General features: G+C 38.6%; 1 protein-coding gene across 2 annotated transcripts in view; it reads right to left on the bottom strand.

Annotated features, from left to right (window-relative positions):
* The window catches only part of PLXNB2 (plexin B2), a 252,026-nt gene that overhangs the window by 99,676 nt on the left and 134,455 nt on the right, over positions 1-17,895 (bottom strand). For both annotated transcript variants that reach the window (XM_014877714.2, XM_014877715.2), the window contains exon 4: positions 15,539-15,605. In XM_014877714.2, coding sequence (XP_014733200.2) covers positions 15,539-15,540 — 2 coding nt within the window. In that variant the 5' untranslated portion in view covers positions 15,541-15,605. The remainder of the gene's footprint in view (positions 1-15,538; positions 15,606-17,895) is intronic.

The raw sequence follows: 17,895 nt of genomic DNA, 5'->3' as shown, positions 1-17,895 counted from the left end.
CTGCCCTCTGGAACTGACAGAATCAAATATTGCACATGTCGAGAGAGCTATACGTATCAGCACGGAAAGGAATCACAAGCTTCTATGAGCTATACATCTCACCTTCTCATCTATGAGAAACTTTAAAGTATCCATAGTCTCACCATTATTCTAAGAATTGTGTTTTAGACACGAAAATAGCCCACTGGTTTTCTACTAGCTTTTTTTCTGTCTAGTTGAGGTAAGCAGTAAATAACTGTGCCATTAGCTTGCAAAAAATGTAAGCGATCTAATTTTAGTGGGAATGGCAAAGGAAGATAAGTACACTGGGTTCAATTAATGCTGATGCAAGAAGTTGTAGTAGGAAGTCAGCATTTCTTAAAACTTTGCTCATACTGAGACTCCGTGAGCTCCCAGTTGTTTTATCCTGTTTATGTTAAATGTTCTGGCAGAGTGGTGACCCACATAACCTCCACATTTTCCTCTCAGAGTTACAGTTAAAGACAGGGCACAGGTATAAGATTTTTTTACTTATAGCATCCCTGTCAACTACATTTGGTGTTCAGAGGTTGCTTAGAACCACATCATCCCCAATAAGTACATTTTTAAAAATTAAGTTTGAAAAAGTCTTATCTTGATGAAATCTTGGGAATACGATTCTTCAAAAATGCACAAATATGCTTTTCAGTCCTGTTTTTTAAAATACTACATTTCAATAGACAAACAGGAAATTAAAATAATCCTTGAACTTTCTTCTTAGTCAGTCTTAAAGTCTGCTGGACTCAGTCAGCATTTACAGGAATGTTTCAACGCCTCTTGATCTGCTGAAGCTCTACTCACTATAAACGGTTAAAATATAAATTTAAAATATTACTTATTCTTTCAGAGTTTATTTAATTAATTTCCCTTAGAAAGAAATTGGCCAATTTAATGTTAACAGTTGCATGTTGAAAAAAGCCATTCCTAGGCCTATAATAACAAAAAATAAAAGTAGCACTCCTAAGGTGTTTTTGTCATTACTAGAGTGCCATTCTCGTAGCTTCTGACTATGTATACCATTCGTTTTCTCTTTTGTTTCCCTCCAAATTCCCCAAAAATCTGGATTTCACAGAAGATGATCTACTTTCACCTTGTCAGCACTCAGCAGCTTTGCTCTTTTTCTCAAGCTCAAGCCTGTTTGGGGAGCACAGACTAAACATTATTATACTTATCTCCAGTAGAAACATAATCCACATTTCAAACACTTGAACACAGCAGTGGGGATCTCTGTACTTAGATACCAGGGCCACCTACATTCAAAAAGAAACACGCCCTTGGCTGGTGGGAGTGGAGCACAGGAGCATGTGGGTAGTGCTGTGCTGCTTGCACTGTAGCTATGTAGTGAGAGCATTTGTTTTAGGAACTGGGAAATTTCAATTTAGGCTGTTAAAAGCATCTGAACCCACCTCTGATGCTTTTGCTATCAGATGCCTTAGCCTGAAGTGGAGCTCTGATTCAGAGCTGTAAAAGAAACACTTCTGCATCTATAGGAACTATAGATCATCTACAGATTGAAGGAAACCTGACTTGTAGGGCACTGAGTTGCATGGGCGATCTGGGCTCCTGGAGCAGAACCACCTTGTGCATTTTTCCCAGCAATGTACAGAAAATATGTAACCCATTTTCAGAGTGTGTGTATGAGCTCCCCTCGGTTTTACATGGGTACTGACATCTATCCATCCACATATGGGACTGGAAAACCCCTAGAAAGAAAGGTTTTAAATCTATTTTTCTCCTAACCATTCCTTGCCAACCATTTTAGGTATCCCTGCTCTGCATCCTGCTTGTTCAGGAATTTTTGGGCTCAGCATTCCCCATGCAATAATTTGAACTGTAGGCACCTTATTCAAGGCTGCTGATCACACCTGAATTAGTCACTGGTCTGAGCATTACAAGGCCACATCCTTCTGGTGGTCTAGTCTTATGGTAGCTGGGCTGATATAGTACTCAAAAAAAGAAAGTAAACCTCCACCAAAGAAGATCTCCAGGTATTGGGATGTTGTGTATTTCTTACTTCAGTAATACAAAACATAACTCCAATGTCACACTTACACTGTCAGAATACAACCTACAGCCTCGAATTCTTGTCTTGGAAGGCAATACACTTTTATCCAGGTATTTCCTACTGCTGGAGAAAAGCCATTCTCTCCTAACCACTGCCATGAAACACTCATCTATAAAATAATTCTTCCTTGAATGTTTGTTTTTTTCCTGAAAAAGGATTTGGAAACAGCAGGGATATGAGCTCTCTCCTCTTTCAAACTCTGCATTATAATCTTTATGACATGTTTATCAAAACAACCATCTTTTATCAAGATAATAACTTTGCCTTTGCAATGGCTCCCACATTAGTCCTGACTGAAAATGTGGACAGCTAAGACCTAAGAGCCTAATATTAGAATTAAGTGGAAAAGAAAAAAGAAGGTTTTGCAGTCTGCTAAGGGAAATCTCAGCAGCAGGCTCTGAAAATGACGGATGTTAGTGCTGTACATCAGCAAACAATATCCAGAGTTCCTCAATTTACATAGGAAACATTTTTAATTGGCACTGAACAAGTGCTCTCAGACACTGACTCCTTCCCTCTCACTCCTGAGTAAGTCTGCAAGTCCACAGATCATCAGAGCTCTCACAGGGATACAGCAGCAAATCCTGGCGCCTGCAGTTGCATTTTTCAGAGTGTTGCCATGGTGATCTCCAGTACGCTTATCCCCTGAGAGCTCAGCTCAAAATTCAGAGGGAACCAAAGCAGGACAAAGAAATGACACCCAAGCAAAAGCAACAGGGATATTATGTGTAATTAGCACATGAACATCCTTTCATAGGGAAGATTTCAGAAAAAGAGTTATTCTTAGAACTAAGTGGTCTTTGGGAAAGCAGTGCAGTTTTCATAGTCCCAATTCTAAACCAATAACCGTGGAATAAACCTAAGAATTTCTAACCCTGTCTATGTGTATGGATTGCTATTTGGCACTGAATAAATCCTCAACCTTGGTACTGCAAAAATCCAGATTCTTACAGTCAGGGCAGAGGAATAGGGACTATTAAGCAGATAAAAAGAGACAGATTACTTTAATAATGTAGCACTGTAGACCAGCAACAGATCACTATATAACCAGAATGCGACATTTACTTTTTAGAACATTATATTTCCCTATTTTATGAAAAGACTTAATGCAACAATTCTTAAGTATTGGAGCAATTTATTTTTTTGCCAATTACTTTACATCATCTGTCAGTCCTTATGGCAGTTCTTCTCTCTTACTACACTTTCAACAAAGGAAAGTACATTTGTGCAAACATGAAAGCAACACTCACGTCAAGTAATGTATGATCTCAATACATAGGTGACAAACCTGTTGGATGGTCTTTCACTCCTACCTTACAGAAGTCCTATGTTATAGGGGCTGCGCACATAAAAATAAACCATCAAGAAGAGACACCATGTCAGATATGTCACAGTCCAGAAAAAATACTAAATGAGAATCAATCAAAGCTTTGCCATCAAGGCAGCATGTTTCAGTCAGAGCTTATTATCAGATTTCACCAGACCTTTTTGTGCCTAAATGAGCTTGGAAATTAGTTAATCCCACGTAGTTTGATGCTCAGCCACTTGTGTATGGCAGTTTCTTTCCCCAAAATTATATTCTTTTTGTTCTCGTGTGGGTTTCTTAGTCCTATTACAATGTACTTTGTTTGTCCTCTCCACATCATCATCTATTAGATCACTTAATCACATTATGAAAAGCTGCCTCCTTCTGAATAACCATGGAGTTTTTCAGTCAGATCTGCTTTACTTTCCACAAAACATTTCTGGGTTGATACAACACTAATCACTTCAGAGCTTTGCTCCATCCCCTCTCACAAAATCTGGAGTGCAGTCTGTTGCTTATGACCATGGGCAGCACTTGACCTGCTGCCTTTGTACTAATGCCCGATGCTCATCACTGTGGAAGGTGACCTGGTGACAGGATGTTCATGGAGGTTTGGCTTTTTCAGCATATTCAATTTTTCACAATCCCATTGATAATGGATATAGAAATGGTAGTGCATCATAAACTATCCAAGTATCCATTTGTATGATGCACAAACGTTTATTCAATATATATTTCTCTCCTCCCTTGTAGCCCTTGGGTCTCTTGTTCTTCTTTGCTATCCAGTCATTGAGTGAATTCTCTGTGCTTTCCCAGGCTATAATCTACCTGTTTTTTTAATAACTACAGGTCCAACAACTGTTGACTGGAGAAAGGGCTGAGGGAAAGACCCAGATACAATCTTTGGTATTTATCATTTTATCTTTAGCTCCTCTTCCAAAGTGTGCTGACACCTAAAATACAGGGAAGCTGCTGTCTTGAGCAGGTTCTCTGTATTTTAAGCTTTCTTGATCCCTTTTAACAGTGGATCAAGCATTTTTTTCTGGCATACATTGTTATTTCTGCTCAATTGCAGGGAAAGAACTTGAACTTTAACAAGATCCCTACAAAATCACTGATTGCAGTAGATATAATACTATGGCTCTTACCTTGATCCCTTCAGGGAAGAGGTTTTATTTACCATGAATAAAGATGAAGACTTACAAGCAGATTTCAAATTAAAGCAGAAGCTAGAAAATCTCAGATTACTTGTGGAGCCAGCATTTAACAGCTTAACATACTCTTTATTTAGATATTATACTGCATATTTTACCCCATAATGAAAGCAAACTTATTGTGAACAAAATCAAGATCACTCACTGACAGGCAAGAATTTAAATAAAATTTGCTCTTATGAGATCAATTTGTACTAATTTCCATCTCTTAGATGCTTATGCCTTTTCCAGATGAATGGAATTACAACCACTCCAGAAAATGTAGTTGTATGCTGTAATGTGCATACGCTTAGGGAATTTACTTAAAATGCTCACTTTACTTTCTGTAACAGCATGCACTCTACCACCCACTATTTGTATGACAATATTTTACAAGGATACTGCAAATCTTTAAAGTATGGGACAAATTAAGCATACAGGAACTGTCAAATATTTACCTTGCCCAAGAATGTTAGATGTATTAGATTAATGCCAAAGATGATAAATGATAAAGTTCAACTTCAGTAAAGGAGTTGGCAGAGCAAGACAAGAAACATGTGGAGATGCTTGCTTCAAAATCATATGTTGCAAAACATTGAATGTGCCCCCTCCTTGCCCCCACCCCTTGCCTTTCCTCTCCCCTGCTTGTCAGCAATTGCAGTCACAAGGCAGGCTCCTGCCAGCTGTTTAACAGATGCATAAAGGAGATGCCAAACACCTCACTTGGGAAACCTTTTTTCTCTACTCTCCCATAAGGTCAGTTTCAGTTTATTTAATGAATATGAAAGTAAGCTGCTTGCCCCTCTCTCCACAGGTTGTCCTGCCATTCATTTCAAAGAAAAATCTTGGATGAATGTTATACTTTGCCTAACATCTGAACAGAACAGTTGATATCTAGTTCATCACTAGAGAGAATCTATGTCACCTCTAAGTACAGCAATTTCTTACTCTGAAAGCTAAATATCTGCTTTGGGCTGGTAGTGGCATGCAAAAGGTGGTGAGAAGACACTCATGGAGCTGTTCTAACAGGACCAACGCATTTTTCAACTTTTGGCCAGTTTGGTTTTCAGCTCCTGCTTAGGCTTGACTTTTGGTTACAGCCATACTCATAGCACTGACAGAAGTACCAGGGTGGACGTGTATAAACACATCACGATACAATTAAAGTAGAAACCTTCAGTAAGTTTACTGCAACTGAAGAAAAAATCTGTCCCTGTCACCTTGTCAAAGACAACAGACAGACTTGCTGGGAGAAAATGACATCTCTGTTCATTCTTCTTTCATGAGAAATAAACACCTGCTTTTGTTAAAGATTACTATTTTCAGGGTACCTCATTTATTTACAATATTATTAGCACATTCAATTTTGCTCAGGCTGTGCAAAATAGATATATTTTGAACATTTTCCTTTATACAGTTTTTTTGTTGTTGTTTCCGTTCTCCATCTACATAATTTAGTTGTTCTTTTCCTTCTGGTCCTATATATACTTCAAAGACCTGCTTTCAAAGAACAATTTCTCTCAGCATAGTTTGCCCCTGATCTGAAAAGTTTTGCTCACATATACCTCCCTCAGGAGAGATAACTTCTTTGCATAATGCTCCTTAAAGCAAAATCTGTAATCATGCAAACAGGTAGAACATTCCCATGTGGGGCAGCTCAAGCAGGAAGCATACACATCCTGCAAGGCAAAGTCAGGGTAGCATCACAAATATTTACACCTCAGATAAAATCTATATCCTGCAGATTGGACCACTATAAACAAGCGCTATCCAATAGATCTTTCAAGACAATCAGCTAAAGAATTCACATATGGATGGATGGCCTGATTCACACAATGGTATGAAAAGCTTGGCAATGCAATGAATCAGCTCAATTGACCTCATTTCTTTCCTAGAACCATCCCAGCCTTAGAATAGGATCTTGTTGGCTTTACATCCAAGAAGAGCTTTCTACAGTCATTCAGTTGCTGAATATTTCTGATGCACTGGCAACCAACGCCACTGCAGAACTGGGACCAAACTTTCCCAGAATCTTCTGTAAAGAATAACATAGCTCATGTTTTCTAAATATGTTGACTGTAAGAAGTGCAGGAGGACCTGAGGAATCTGTTCACCACCCCTGATATCAGCTGTACTCTATGTTTCTGCTTGTTAAAATGGAAATGGTATTGTGACCCTTTTTTCTTCTCTGAGTACCCTGAAGAGACAAATGGCCAGTAGACTATGGTTCTTGGGTGTAAACTGATGCAGAAAGAAAGAAAAAGAAAGAAAGAGAAAGAGAGAAAGGAAGAGAGTGAGAGAGAAAGAGGGAAGGAAGGAAGGAAGGAAGGAAGGAAGGAAGGAAGGAAGGAAGGAAGGAAGGAAGGAAGGAAGGAAGGAAGGAAGGAAGGAAGGAAGGAAGGAAGGAAGGAAGGAAGGAAGGAAGGAAGGAAGGAAGGAAGGAAGGAAGGAAGGAAGGAAGGAGAAAGAAGAAAGAAAGGAGAAAGAAGAAAGAAAGAAGAAAGAAAGAAAGAAAGAAAGAAAGAAAGAAAGAAAGAAAGAAAGAAAGAAAGAAAGAAAGAAAGAAAGAAAGAAAGAAAGAAAGAAAGAAAGAAAGAAAGAAAGAAAGAAAGAAAGAAAGAAAGAAAGAAAGAAAGAAAGAAAGAAAGAAAGAAAGAAAGAAAGAAAGAAAGAAAGAAAGAAAGAAAGAAAGAAAGAAAGAAAGAAAGAAAGAAAGAAAGAAAGAAAGAAAGAAAGAAAGAAAGAAAGAAAATGCTTTTTAAAAACCATGGCAGTTCCATTCATTGTCTGGAAATTTCTAGATCCGTTTTTAAGGAAACTGTCTGTGTACAAACAAGAGTTGCAATGTTTCGCAAAGCAGTAAATTCCCAGGAACTGTAATTTGATATGATTCAGTTAACTAGTAACAAATTAAAGTCATGCAATTTTAAGGAAAACCAGCAAGGATAAACAAGACTTTTGTTTACAAAGTCATTGGCTTACTGACTGACAATGAGAAATTTCCTACCTAAATGTAGATATTTTTACATCTTGAGATTATTTCCTGACATGGTCATGTCAGCTTGATCAAATTGATTGCTGCAGTAACAGTACACCAGAATATTGCCCAGCTGTCCAAAGGAATGGTTATTTTTAAATACAATGTCTTTTGCACACATTAATTCAATCAAATATGGTTGAGGCTTGCCCTGAATTTAGCCCAAAAAAATTTTAAGTCAAACAAGTTGTCTCGGTATTTAATTGTTACTTTTATCCTTGTTAAATCCCTTAATTAAATATAATATTAAATATAACATTAATTACAGATTATTATGAAGGTTCAAGTAGTATGTTTAAATGCTTTAAAGGAGGGAGAAAAATAAAACAAGAATACAAGCTAGGCTTATAAACAGATTTCATATAAATTAAAAATTTAGCATTAAAAAAGTAACATCATGAATGCACGGGGCATTTTTTCATGTTTGCTAGCACAAAAGTAACAGCAAAGGTTAAGAGCAGTGGAGATGGTGTATTCTATACAAAACAGTGCATTAACCAAATCATTTTCATTTAGCAAAGTGACAGACCAGTTTAGCTAAGACAACTGCTTAAACAACATCATTTGTATGACACAGCGAGAGGATGCACTGCAGGAATGGAGCAGAAGTCCCATCCTATGAAGATACCTGTAACACACTTGCAGTGAGGTTGCCCTGGCACCAAACCCGGGGGGATCAGCAGCATGAAGATTTCAAATGCACTTTTGCAGAAGCCCTGGTCTATAAGCTAGGTGGAGGAGTGGAAAGCCCTGTGCAGGGAGCTGGGAGCAGCAGGAGCTGCTGCTCCAGTGGGTGAGGTAGAAGAGATGGCAGCTGAGCTGAAGGAGTGGCACTATCCTGCCTCCCCCAAGTTCTACTCAAAGCCCTGCTCCCCGAGTTCTGTAGGCTGATAGTGCTTCTCAAAAATGAATTAGACATGAAATGAATGGAGCCTCCTAAAAACTGTTTGTTTATTAGTACTTGCACAGTTCATACAGGCATAGCATTCAGAGGCTTTCCCTGTGCAGACAAACAGCAGCAAGATCATCAGCAGGAAGAGCAGTAGGACAGTGTCCCTATCTGTGCCTGTTCACACTGATATTGTTCACTCACCTGAAATTAAGAAGTGAGGTGAGGAAGCTGATTTCACCTACTTAAATTCAGCAGACCCATAAAAGAGCTTACTTCGTCCAGGAATCAAAGGTTTATGGAGAAAAAGCCAATGTAGCCTCTGAGAATGACACTAAAAATTACACTCAAGCTGCACAATCAATGCTAAAGTCAATGCTGAAAACTGATTTGCAACAATTCCCTCTTTTCCCTTCTAATTTCTAATTCTAAGCAGGGACAATTCTCAATTTTTTGTTACCAGACACAACAAGAAACTTGATGCCAATATTCTCATTTTGAGAGTACAGAATAATAACCCAAATGGGCAACTCATCCTCCTTATTCTGTAAAACACAGGAGCTGACACATTGATTTGAGGGAGTTTTGTTACCTCCCATTCCCATAGCACGCTAGGAGAAAGAAGAAACCTTTTTACAGTGTGGGTGATAACCATGCAGCTATATTCACCAACCTTTATAGCAAGAAAAGGACAACAGTTTAGACTGGTACCTTCAACAGAAATTTTTCAATTAATCTCTTCTTTTCATCCCCCAAAACTTCATATTTGGCTTTAATACGCAAGCAAAGAACTGATGTGAAGCCCTATTTTACTGCACCCAGCTTTTCTACTTGGCTTTGCTAGATTTGGGTAAACTGCATTTTGTCTTCTCTTGATCTCCTCAGGATGCAGCAGCCCTTGCCAAAAATAATTTTCCTTCACAATTCCCTTGCAGAGATTTGCACCATTTTAATGCTGTAGCATCACATATCCTTTTAATCCCTGCCTACACATTTTAACATTTCAAACACATGATTATTTATAAGCAAAATGCCACCAGGGCTTTAGTGAGGTAAAGTGGTTTAGTGGGGACTGAAACTGGGGAAGGGGGGGAGGGGAGGGTGAGTCATCATTTGGTGTTTTTAATCCTTCACTCCTCTATTGGGCTTTGTTATTAGCAGTAGCATTTACTCACTTTGAGCAGGGCCAAGACAGCAAACAAGTTCTCTGAATTTGAAAGCCAAACAATTCCAACTCCTAATTCAGCCATGCATGCCTGCTCCAGGCTGTTCAATCCCTTGAGACCCCTTTTTGTAGCCAGGCCTTTAAGTGCCAACCCATGGATGGCCTTTGGCTAGGGTTTTGTGCATTCCCACCTGCTTCTGCAAGAGGGAGAACATACTGGGATGGAGTGACGCCATCCTTAAGTTCTGTGTTGTATTCAGGGCTGGGCATTGCCACACCAAACGGAGCAAACAGGTTACAAAAACTGTTTGCACAGACAAAGCAAGGCACTTGACAATCACCACCACTCCAACTAAAACACCATTTGGAAACAAGTTGCACTGCACACTGAAGGGGAGACAGCACTTGTTCAAAATCTCCTCTCTCTTTCAGTCACTGCTCAATAGAGCAGCAAAAAATTTGTCCTCCAGCCCAATTATACCACTCTGCTGATGCTGTAACAAAAGGAGAGAGAGCCATGACAGAAATAACAAGATAACCTGCATCTCTAATGGACGCAATAGCAGGATGTAGAACAATTAATTTCTATCACACACCATTTTTCTTTCCACTTCAAGCACACTCTCCCTCTAAAAACTCGTTCTATATACATCTCCTGCAAAAAAAAAAAAAAAAAAATCTTTGAAGACTGATTCTCCCAAGACTACCTACATTCATACTTTTTTCCACTGAGAAACAACTCTGCCTTAAGGTATGAGAGCTGGGCAGTGCAGGGGCCTGAACCCATCCTGGGAATTGACAACATGTAGATTCCAGCTCTAGGCTTTTTAGGGCTGCTTAAGTTTGGAAAAAGTCTTTTAAGTGTGGATGCCTCAGGTTCAGCTGCCATACATACCCATGTTTCTGCACCAAAATATTTGCACTCAGTTTCAAAAGAGTAAGTATTCGGAGTACTAAGCATAATTTAGGACAACTAAGAATACGAAGAACCTTTGAGAATTAGACTACTTATTTCAGTAAATTAACTAGGTAGCAGTTGTGAAAATGCTGATGTTAGACAGTATTTAGCTTCATGGGCTATAAATGGATATAATTTTTACTTACCTGACAGGTGTGTCAGGAGAATTAGCTAATATTGACACTTTGATCTTTAAAATGCTTTGCCAAGTATTAATTAAGGAAGGACCATTTTGCATTTAAAATATCAAGTATTTTGAAGTTGAATTTGTCTCCATCTCTCTCCTAAAATGGTAAAGAATCGACTGTTTGTTTTTCTACATATTCCCCAGGAGATCATTTCAGAGAAACATGAGAAAGGAAGACTGACATGGGTCTGTGTTTCAAGGAGGATGAACGAATACCTCTAAATAAATAGCTGTGTTTTGTTGCAAGAATCTTCTCTCCTGTGGGTTTTCTAGCCAAACCTGTAGAATTGGTCAAGTGTCACTGGATTAGGGAGAAATGTCACTCATACCCTCCAATAAACCACAATTTTATAACTAACCTACAAGGTTTTTTTACAAGACAAGTCTCAAAGTGAAGTATGAGAAGTACATAAAATGCTTCAAATATTCAAGTCTGCAACTACTGGTGAAGTGTGGCCTCATTTCTCTACACAGGGAAAGGTGCCAACATATGGGCAAAACTCTATTACAGTTCATCTGCAGCTAGTGGTATGAAATATGTACAAAGCTGTACAATGCTTTTGTTAGATGGGTCACCATGTAGGCTTCTGCTAGAGAAAAATGGAGAGCCATGGCTTGCCTGTGGAGCCAGCTCTCTCCTTGTGACTCCATGCCTGATAAGGGCAGGACTTTCACCATGGGCACTCTCATTGCAAAGATCTAGCAGCAAAGGCATGACATTTGGCCTTTACATGACCTAATGAATATAAACTCACGTTAGAGGGAAATAAAAGATTGTATTTGATAGCATGTGAGAAAACAACGACAGAAATAAGTCTCCAAATAAGCTGCTCTACACACCCTGGAGAAATCATTATGCAGGGCTTTCCTGTGGTTGTTATTGATGGTGGTTACAGCCTGACCTGGTGTCACAGGCTACTCATGCTGGTAGTACAGATATGTCATCTCTCCTGGAGCTGAAGTATTCTCCTTAAAGTTACCTGGGCAACACAAGAAAGACCAAGACGAAGGAAAAGAAAAAAAGACAGGACATAGGTACTGGAAGAGATGCCAGAAATCAAATGCATGAAGACAGATGCAACCCACTTGTAGTGCTCTTGCATGCCCTTTAGGGTCTCAGTGTGACAGCAGCAGAAATTCTGTGGGAATATTTTGCAAAGTCACGTTCTTCCCCACTGCCCAAGGCATGCAGAAGATAAGGAACAATTTTCACCTGTTTTGGTGACTTAAGTCTTATGGATCTAAAGATGCATCTTAGAGGTGATTCCGGGGACTTATGTCTGATTGATTGTTATGTATAGAATTAAAGTTCCTGATGTGACTCCTTCATTATAGTCTTTTATAATGGGAGACTTCTTCCTGTTTTTCTGTCTCATTTCATGCACAGCATAGACATTACTTAATGAACTAGTAACTCCTAAATATTTATTTTTCTCCTTAATATCAAGTGTGCCTCTATGCTTTATTTACCTCATCCTAATGTTGCTAAGAATTATTTATAATATTCACAATACGGCAGCCAAGCTCTTATAAACAATAATAAATTTTAAGATAGCTAGCTGGATCCTGAAACTAAGGTGGACATTTTTGAGATGGACACTGGTTTTGAGAAAATAATTTATAATCCTAGAAGTCTAAAAAGTGTCTCTGTGGACCTTCCAGGAAGAACCTGCCTACCAGCTAGCAGACCTTAGTGGCAGCACATGACACGATGTGGTCCTCACCCTTCACAAGGGTGTTTGAATCAGGCTATTTACGATGCCAGTGCACACATTTTACAGAAGAAATACTGCTGAGAACAGTGAGAAAACACTCAGTGCTACATTAAGAACTAGTTCCTGGGATCACAGATTACAAAATGTGCAGCAAGAATCTAATTTTGGTATCTAATCAGGACTGAGTGTTCCTTCCCTCATCCTGTGCACTCTCTTACCTGTGCTCTACTTGATGGTGCCTGCTCCTGACTCCCTAAGGCACACACTCCCCTTCCTCCTTCTTGCAGTCACTGCCTCAAGATTATTTTGATGTATCACCAGCATAATTCAATACAATTGGCTTTTCATCATCTCCACCAGTCCGTTTTATGTTTTTCCTAGCCTTTCCTTATTTTTGAGTGGAACAAAACCCTCACTCTCTCCATTTCTTTTCACCTCTTCGTGAGGTAAACACAGCAAGCTAGCATTTCACTGGGTTTATCCAGCATTCCAGCTCTGTCTTTCATCTCTTTGAAAGGTCAGTCCAGAATTTCTTTGGATGAGAATGAGGAAGAGCAAGATTATTCTACCTTCTGGCTTTATGGGAAAAACCAAAGCCAAAATTCTACCAGCCATTCTGCCAAATAACCCTAACCCATTACAATGTATTCAAGCTCAAGCTTCAAATCTAATTTTCAATTTTGACTAAACCAAAACTTTTAATAAATATTTCTAGATGTGTTACACATCAAAATGGATGATTATAAGATCAGGTGCTGGATTTTACAGATTCAGGGTTCTACCCCCAGTTTGTGAGTGGCTGCAGGTAAGAGTTTGTGAGAGGCTGCTCCTCTTGGTTTCCACGAGGTCCTCTGATCCCTCCCTTCATCTCTGTTGTCTTTGTATATGAGAATACCGCCACAGCCACTTTTGAGATACAAAACTGAAAGTGCATATGAAAAGGTACTTTCTCCTGTCCACAAAAAATTGTTAATTTGGTATTACTGCAAAAATCTCAGCAAATGTGAGGCCAATTAATTTTTGTAAATGATTGATGTTTAGAAGGATAAATCTCTAACTTTAATATCAGATACCTGTAAGAGCCAGATCAAAAAGAAGGTTTACATTTAGGAGCTCAGACTACATTTCAACAAAATCAAAATATCAGAAAAATGACATATACTAGAGATAATATTTATTTTTACATGAAGGACAAAATGTTAGCATCCATCTCTTCAGCAGGATGTGTTTATTCCTCTGCCAGATCAGCTAATAATCACATTGCCAATATTATACTCCTCAACTTCCTGAAATACATCTCTACTTCATGTCTTTTAGTTGTTGCCACATACATACATAAATGACATTACATTTTAACTGGGCAGATATCTTCCATAGTTCGACTGACACTCAATTGGTGCTCTCTTGCTAAACAGGCCCTTAAAAGCTACAACGAAGAAACCAACAATACTCTGCTTATTGCACAAAAAATGGGAACTAAAGATAACTCTTCCCAAGTTTCCCACAAGTCACAGTTGAAGATCGAGTGGTGAGAAAAATGTGAAAGCAACTGACAAAAAGCTTTTACATGTACAAACTTGGCACACACACGGGATAGTTCAAGAAGTGTCACTGGCCTGAACTGGGTAATTTTTAGGATCTAGAAGCAGCTAAGGTGACTGGTCCCAGTAAATTACTTCAAACTGCATTGTTTTGCTCAATACACATCGAAAGGTTTTAAAGGACTTGATTTTATACTTTATAAGCCTACATACATTTCAAAGTGCTAGTAAAGGAAAGAATCAATGCATAGGCTTATCTGTAAATCTTTTACTTAATGTACAATGTCGTCAAATCTGAGGATCTTCATTTCAAGCAATCCTATATCACTAGACAACTCTATATAAACCAGACAGAACTTTGCAATGCTATATGCAGCTCCTGCAGTTTTCAGTACTACTGGTCAGCCAGTAATTATTGAAGACAAGTTTATAAAACCTGAAAGGCTAGAATTACAACTGTCCCAGCTTGTTAGACATTCAAGACATAATCACTGTCCTCTTTAACATCTAAGTCATTAATTCTATACTTAATTCAGCATTTGGAAAGGCTTAGTTGACTGCTTCCAAGCTCATCAGTCAGGCTCTGGGAAAAGGAAGGTGAGATCGTGGGAAAAATGCTATATGAAAAAACACTGGAATGAATCTCTGGTAGCTACAAGTTCATTACTATCGCTGCCCTGCACTTCAGAGCCAAAGTCTCCTGGGGAATGACTTGCAGAGACACAGCTTTGCCTCATGCACAAATACATACATACAAATATACATGTGCAGGCACACAGAGGGTTCACATTATTATGAAATACAGATAAGGAAGGCAATTGCTTTAAGAAAAATAATGGTGTATTCACCAGCAAGGTAACAGTTTCAAGAGGTTCTAGAAAATGAACCAAAGCTCTTATTGCTAGAGAACTATTGACTCCAGGTTTGAAAAAGTGACCTCAAGTGAGCAATGATACACTTAGCCTGGAACTTGCAGCTGTGTATTTCACTCTAAATTGAATTGCCAATCCACAGTGCAATCTTTTTCTACTATAATCTCACAACTTTGGGGCAAGAATACAAAAAATACTATATACGGGCTGCATTATTCCAAGTTAGATTAATTCCTCTGGAAATGGAAAATATATCTGCATTACCGAATTTAAGAATCCCTGTGGGTATTCATATGGGAGTAGTGCTTGTTTTCATCTTTTTAAGGGTGCTTAGTGGCAACTTCATGTTGTCATTTTTCCTGAAAATAGTTCTTAAGCATGCAAGTGACTAATAGCACATTGCCCCATTAAAAGCATTTAGGTATATTAGCCTATAGACCCACATAGTAGATATTCTATACCACACACACACATATGCACAATGATCAGATCCTGTATTCTCACCATAATAAAAATGGCTGCCAATTTATAATATCACCAATGTCAATGGGTTGCAAACATAAATAATTGACACATTCTGTGAAATACTTACATTTACTTTTCCACTAAGTCTTCTTCACTATAATCAAGTTATTTTCCAGGACAGTTTAATCTTCTTACTAAATAAAAGAAGGCAACAATTAAAAATATATTCATATGCATTAAGCTATGTTCAATCACATTAAATTTATGAACTTTAAAATATTGATTTAAAATAATCTATAGTGTAATATAAACTTGTAATTTGTTTATATACAGTCAGTTTTATTACATTTTAAACACAATTTTATCACACTATAATTTTCCATCCTGGAGCTAAATGGAGCAATGTTCTGTATTTCAATAGCTGCTTGGATAATAAATCAGATGGACAGTTGCTCACAGATGTACAACTAATTACTGAAGAACTGAGAGCTAAACTGATGTATTACCCAAAAGAATGCCTAGCATTACAGATGGGTTATTGTATGACTTGGTACTCCTCTAGCCAGAGCTTGAACATGCTCTGACCAGTGGCAGTACTTGGCACCTTCCCTGACCAAACATTTAAGAATGGAAGAGAAGCAATGTTTGTCCCTTTAGGGAAGGATAAAATACCATCAGATAATTTTTAACATCACTGTATATGCTGAAAAGTGATAAAAAGGGTTTATGTAGATTGTTCAACATAAATGTGAAGATGACAACTGTCCTCAAAAAAATATCCCAGGCAATAGACATAGTGAGTGTCACATGCCTCAACCTGTTCCTCACACGCAGTTATTTCTCAGTTGCTTTTAGCAAAGGATGCAATGCATAATCAAACAGTTTGCAGCACAAGCCAACACATGTACGAAAAGACCACCACATGGCAGTTTCCAGGTAAGAGAGCCCAAACACCTGGCAAAATCCACCACCTTTTCTCCAAAGCCATCTCATCTCAACTGAACATGACTTTTAGACTCACATAACACAGGCTTTCAGGGAAGTAAGACACAAACGTCAGCAGGACTTTTATTTTGCCTTCATGTTTCTTGAGGCTGCCCAGTCCTAAACCAAACTTCTTTTGCTAATATTCCATAGGATTTAATTTCCTGTGTTCATACCCTATATCTAGTTGCTTCAGGAAGATGTTCTTTTAGAGATATGCATCTCTTTGTAGGGAAAAGCTGTATGACAGAACAACCCTCACTAAGTACAGGATGAACATGGATGCTCAGCAAAATTGTGAAATGAGGCATATGGGAGAAAAGCTGTGTGAGATACTGAGACCACAGCTGCATGATACAGACTAATTGGAGAGTGTAGGATTGGACTGAGGAAGGTTGTAGGAGGGAAGTGTAAGTAAAGCAGCCAAGCCAAAAGACAAACAGACCAAAAAATTAGACTGTAGGACCAAGGTAAGGGGCAGATTTCTTTCTATGTCTTACCCACAACAGGAAAACAGATCTGGTGCAACTTAAATATGTAAAGGAAAACGAAATTCAGAAGTAAAAGGAAGAACAAAGTAATGTGAACCCTTATCCTGTTGACAGCCAAGAAGGAAGGAGGTGGAGGCAGTCTGCAAGAAAACAAGACTTGATCCTGCTGAGAAGTTTTCTTTATATATCCATGTTTTCTCTTTCCTTACGAGCATTTTTGCAAGCATTGCTGAACAGTAATTTAGTCACGTCTTGCACAGTTGGTTCACCTCCCAGCTTTGCAGATGCCAGAACTGAGGTGCATGGAAATTAGTATTTGGCTGAGCCTAGAAAAGTAATCAAATGCTGCCAACCCCAACTGTTATGTCCAGCCAGCTATATCCCCAATAATAAAGGTATTAATAAAGGTATATCCTTTGCTAAAATATCAGAAATGTATTTATTGAGAAAACTGGTTCAGCCATAACCCAGGACCTGGCACAGAGTCATCTAACTACTTATGTGGCAGTTCTCACATGCATACACCAGGCATTTCAGTCTGTAGTTCAGCTGTGCCAGTGAATGATGCTACCAAGTTGTATTCAATTTTCTGTGTTATAAAATTGGAAGCCTTTTTCACAAGAGGCTTGGGACACAAGCCAGAAATCTCACTCACTCTCTCCCTATGTATTCAGACTGAGTCATCAGATTTTCCAAGTTTCTCTATTCAAATGGCACACTGCTTTGGATGGACACAGGTGGTACCATCTGCCAAAAGGCTTCTTTGGTTTGTTTGGTTTTGTTTCTTCCTTCTACCTCCTGCTCATAGCACAACAGCTCTTTTTCAGTATCTTACACTGGATCTGGTCTTTCATGGTATGAATTTGGCCAGCTGGCCAGTCCAAATGGACTGCTTGAGCTAAAGGAACTTCAACACATATTGCTAGCACAGGTCCTTTAACAGCTGGAGCCACTTGCAGACTGACTTGAAGCAAAAAGTACTTGGACAGCATAGAGAAATTGCTCTTTA

This window comes from Sturnus vulgaris, chromosome 5 (genome assembly GCF_052056855.1).
Source record: "Sturnus vulgaris isolate bStuVul1 chromosome 5, bStuVul1.hap1, whole genome shotgun sequence".
Classification (NCBI taxonomy): Eukaryota; Metazoa; Chordata; class Aves; order Passeriformes; family Sturnidae; genus Sturnus; species Sturnus vulgaris.
This window is presented reverse-complemented; position numbering and strand designations above follow the sequence as displayed.